Genomic DNA, 4242 nt, shown 5'->3' with positions numbered 1-4242 from the left:
GTTGGAGAACAGTGACGGGGAAAGGGATCTGGGGGTCCTGGTGGGCAGCAGGATGACCATGAGCCAGCACTGTGCCCTCGTGGCCAGGAAGGCCAATGGCATCCTGGGGTGCATTAGAAGGGGGGTGGTTAGTAGGTCAAGAGAGGTTCTCCTCCCCCTCTACTCTGCCCTGGTGAGACCACACCTGGAATATTGTGTCCAGTTCTGGGCCCCACAGTTCAGGAAGGACAGGGAACTGCTGGAGAGAGTCCAGCACAGAGCCACCAAGATGATGAAGGGAGTGGAGCATCTCCCTGCTGAGGAAAGGCTGAGGGAGCTGGGGCTCTTTAGCTTGGAGGAGAGGAGACTGAGGGGTGACCTCATTAATGTTTATAAATATGTAAAGGGTGAATGTCAGGAAGATGGAGCCAGGCTCTTCTCAATCCCCAACCTTCTGTGATTCTGTGATCCATGCTTGGTCGTTAGCACACCCATGGTTTTTGGTCTGGGCCAACCAGCACCTTCCCAGTCTGCAGCTGAGCACGTGTGTGTGAAACGCAGGAGCTGTGCCAGGACGGCTCCCAGCAGGCTGGGATGGGATGGTGCTGGTTTGGGGTGCAGAGGGTAGAGAAAGAGTTTATCTGTGTAGGCCACTGGAAGTCAGAGGTAGCCTGCTCCGTGCACAGCTACAAACATTGCCAAAGAGTCCTGTTAAATTCAGAAAACTTCTTGGTAGCACAAACTTCTCAGCACTGTGACAAATGCCGGGCAGAGGGTGGCCTCGAGATAGCCAGTTTCAAGAGACATAGTGCCATGGCAATAAACACAAGGAAATATGGCCAGCATCGATCAGCATGAAGTCAGCAGCGAGCAGAAAGGTGAGCAGGTGCCAGCAAACCAACAAAAACCACAACTGAGCTTCCCAGGTCAGGGGAAGAGCCAGAGCTTGACTCTGCAGCTCTTGCAAATCTCCCCAGCACGAGCGTATGAAGCATTTCAGGGGTTTTTTTCTTACTGGGGATTTTGGTGGAAGTTTTCCTCAAAGAAGAAAGCTCCTTTCTTCCAACTAGAATGGCAGAAGGTGCCATAGTGTTTTATCTCACGTGGACAAAATTATTCTTCAGGGATCCTCAGTTTAGTTTTAATGATTGAAGATCCTTTCAGAATCCAAAGCTGGAGTATGAGGTGGCTTTGTCGTTTATTAGCTGAAGTTTTACTCCCAGATTCATTCAGAGCACAAGGCTAGAGCCCATCGTGTTTGTACATGCCATTTAACCCCTAACAATCACCCAGAAAGCATCAACCAGTATCTCCCAAGTCCCCTCTCTGTTATTTTCTGGCCAGAAGTGCTCATCCTCTATGTAAAGCCAAGGAGCTTGGCTTAAAACACAAGAAAGAGCTGAGAGGGGGTTTACAGAGCTGTCACCTAAAGGTTCCCAACTGAGATCACCGAATCGTTTTGGTTGGAAAAGACCTTTAAGATCATTGAGTCCAACCACACAAGCATGTATGGGAGTGGTTTCATTTCCTGAGTCTCTGGGTTGAGCTCCTGGCTCGCTCTGACATGATCTAGAAGCCTGAGAGCTCAGCCATGGGGCTGGAGCCACGTCCAGTCTTTGCCCACAGCTTCCCTGACAGCCGCTGCAGCGTGAGCACGGACAAGGGTGGTGGTGGATGTCTGTGAGGAGCTCTCTGGCTAACACTGTCCCAAGGTCTACTGAAGGTGGCTGTGTAGACAGAGCAATAACCAGGAGCAGCCGGCACACAGTGCCTGTCTGCCTCTGCAGTCAGCTAAATCATTAACTGCGTCCTCTGTGTTATTTTAAAACTGAATTGTGCCTGGAGGCTCCTGCACCTCCACTGTGCATCTCCACCGAGGACCTGGAGATGGAGACGTGAATTTCTGCTTTCTTAACAGCTAAATTAATTTTATTTTATTTTATTTATTTAAGCAAACTGATAATGCTGTGCCTTTGGTGTCGTGTTTTACAGATCTGACTGTTACCTGATGAATTCAGCCTTGTTCTCCAAAAGCTCTGAAGTCTACGACAGTCCTGTGGTTACCAGGACCCTGGGGTGTAGGCACCCAAGCCCACTTGTCCACTCTCTCCTGAATGATGGGTAAGGAGGAGGAGCTGAGTGTGAGGCTTTTCCTTTCTCCCCTTCCCCTTACACACAGCACAAGGCACTCCAGAAGCAGCCATGGCCCTCATGGACCCTCCTGGCCAAAAGGCTTCAATCTCATACATGAAAATGAGAGCTACATACGGGCAAAGCACTTGTCCTGTCTTGTAACATCGCTTGTCAGCATCTTCTAATCTGATTCCAGGTTGCAAAAGGTTGTAGCTCAGCTTGTAAATTACTGGGTACCATTATAGTGATATTAGAAAAATGAGGAACAAAATAATTGTGAGAGTAGCAAAAAGCCAGATGCTCCAGATCCCTCATCATCTCTGTGGCCTCTGTTGGACTCTCTCCAGAAGATCCCTGTCTTAAATGTTGTCAAACTCTCAGAACTCTGTCAAACCAGAAGTGATTTGCACTTGGATATTAAAAGGTATGTCCAGGCCTGACCAGCTAGCTGAGAGCAGGGCCACACAGCAGGCTCATCTCAGCCCAGATTTCTTTTCAAAGTAACAGCTTGGCAAGTACCAATCTGTGAAAAACTTCTGAAACTCAAAGAAAGAGAACATGAACTCGACACAGCGTCCTTGCTGCATCTCCCATGGGAGGAGAGTCACCCACATCTTCAGCTCCAACCCGAAGCAGGGGAGAAGCAGCAGTGACTGGAACGGTGTTTCTCCCTCCCAGAGAACACCCTGCGCTGCTGTCGCAGCCTGAGTGTCCCGAGAGGCTGATGTGTGTGGTGGGAGCAGGAGGAGTCCCGAGAGCTGCATGATTTTGGGTGTGAGGCAAAAGGTGAGGCCACACAGCGTGCGGCCCTGCAGGCAGCTCTCGCTGTCAGCCCTGCTCCACACGCAGGCTCTGCTCTCCTGGCTCACAGTGCCCTGCACAAGACGATGAGGACAAGGGCAGCGGTTGTGGGCTGGGGGGACAGCACTGCTTTGGGTTTGTGTTTACCTGTACACCACCACAGGGATCCTCTTCCATGATCTAAATGAAGCCACGTTCTCTAGCTCCTTATCGGTGATCCAGACAGGGACCAGCAGCTTCTGGGGATAACTGGAACAAAGCCTGGGGGAAAAAAAGGCAAGATGAGGAGTCAGGAACCAAAATCTGCACCAGAGAAGTTGTGCAGAGAGAGGGCAGGAGCAGCTCACACTGCCCTAAACTCGGCGTGCAGGACTCGGGCTCTTCCTCTTCATACCTGTCTCAGCACAGCCTCAGTGTACGAAAAGTGAACCAAAAAACGCTGACAGGAAGGAGCTGAGAGAAGACAACCTCCTTTCACCTCCAGGCACATACTAAGTACCCCAGCACTTCCCAAGGGTGCCTTTGGAACACCCTCTGGATTTAAGAATTCATGAGGGTTTAGGGGAACAGTCCTTAATTTCTGTGGGGTTTTGGTTTTCTTGCAGCACTTGCAACCCCAGAAACACACACAGCTTCTGGTAAATGATGATCTGCCACTTTCTACCTTGCAGAAGACAGGTCACCACTGGGAAGCTTTACACATTTCTCTGCAAGGAAGACATACCTCTGCCCAGAAAGATGGCAATGATGATTCCGTGTGTGCTATAATAAAATGACAAGAGGGAGATCTAAAAGGATATCTTGTTTGGTGAGGTGTCAGAAATCAGATTCCTGGTGCACAACTGAACACATGCCAGCCAGAGAAATGCGATGGGCAAGTCCCTACCAAACCAGTTTCCTGGGGAAGAAACTCACAGCGTGCACAGCTGACAGCAGAGGACACCCAGCTCCTCAGTGAGCAGAGCTGCAGCACCAAGGGAGCCCCACATCTCAATGAACTGAAGTGTAACTGGAGCATCTCCTGTGTGAGGAGAGGCTGAGAGAGCTGGGACTGTTCAGCCTGGAGAAGAGCAGCCTGAGAGGGGATCTGATCAATGTCTGTAAATATCTGAAATGTGGGGGCGAAATGGATGGGGCTGGGCTCTTCTCGGTGGTGCCCAGTGACAGGACAAGGGGCAATGGGCACAAACTGGAACACCAGAAGTTCCCCACAAACTTAAGGCAAAACTCCTTTCCTGTGAGGGTGCCGGAGCCCTGGGACAGGCTGCCCAGAGAGGGTGTGGAGTCTCCTTCTCTGGAGATGTTCAAACCCACCTGGACACTTTCCTG

The 4242-nt window shown here is 50.6% G+C and overlaps 1 protein-coding gene across 1 annotated transcript in view; it reads right to left on the bottom strand.

Annotated features, from left to right (window-relative positions):
- The window catches only part of LOC104524458 (myotubularin-related protein 4), a gene marked incomplete at both ends in the record, with an annotated part of 21871 nt that overhangs the window by 7151 nt on the left and 10478 nt on the right, over positions 1-4242 (bottom strand). The window contains one exon of the mRNA XM_010167342.1: positions 3061-3174. Within this exon, the coding sequence (XP_010165644.1) occupies positions 3061-3174 (114 nt within the window). The remainder of the gene's footprint in view (positions 1-3060; positions 3175-4242) is intronic.

The sequence above is a fragment of the Antrostomus carolinensis genome, unplaced genomic scaffold, assembly GCF_000700745.2.
Source record: "Antrostomus carolinensis isolate BGI_N321 unplaced genomic scaffold, ASM70074v2 scaffold27334, whole genome shotgun sequence".
NCBI lineage: Eukaryota > Metazoa > Chordata > Aves > Caprimulgiformes > Caprimulgidae > Antrostomus > Antrostomus carolinensis.
This window is presented reverse-complemented; position numbering and strand designations above follow the sequence as displayed.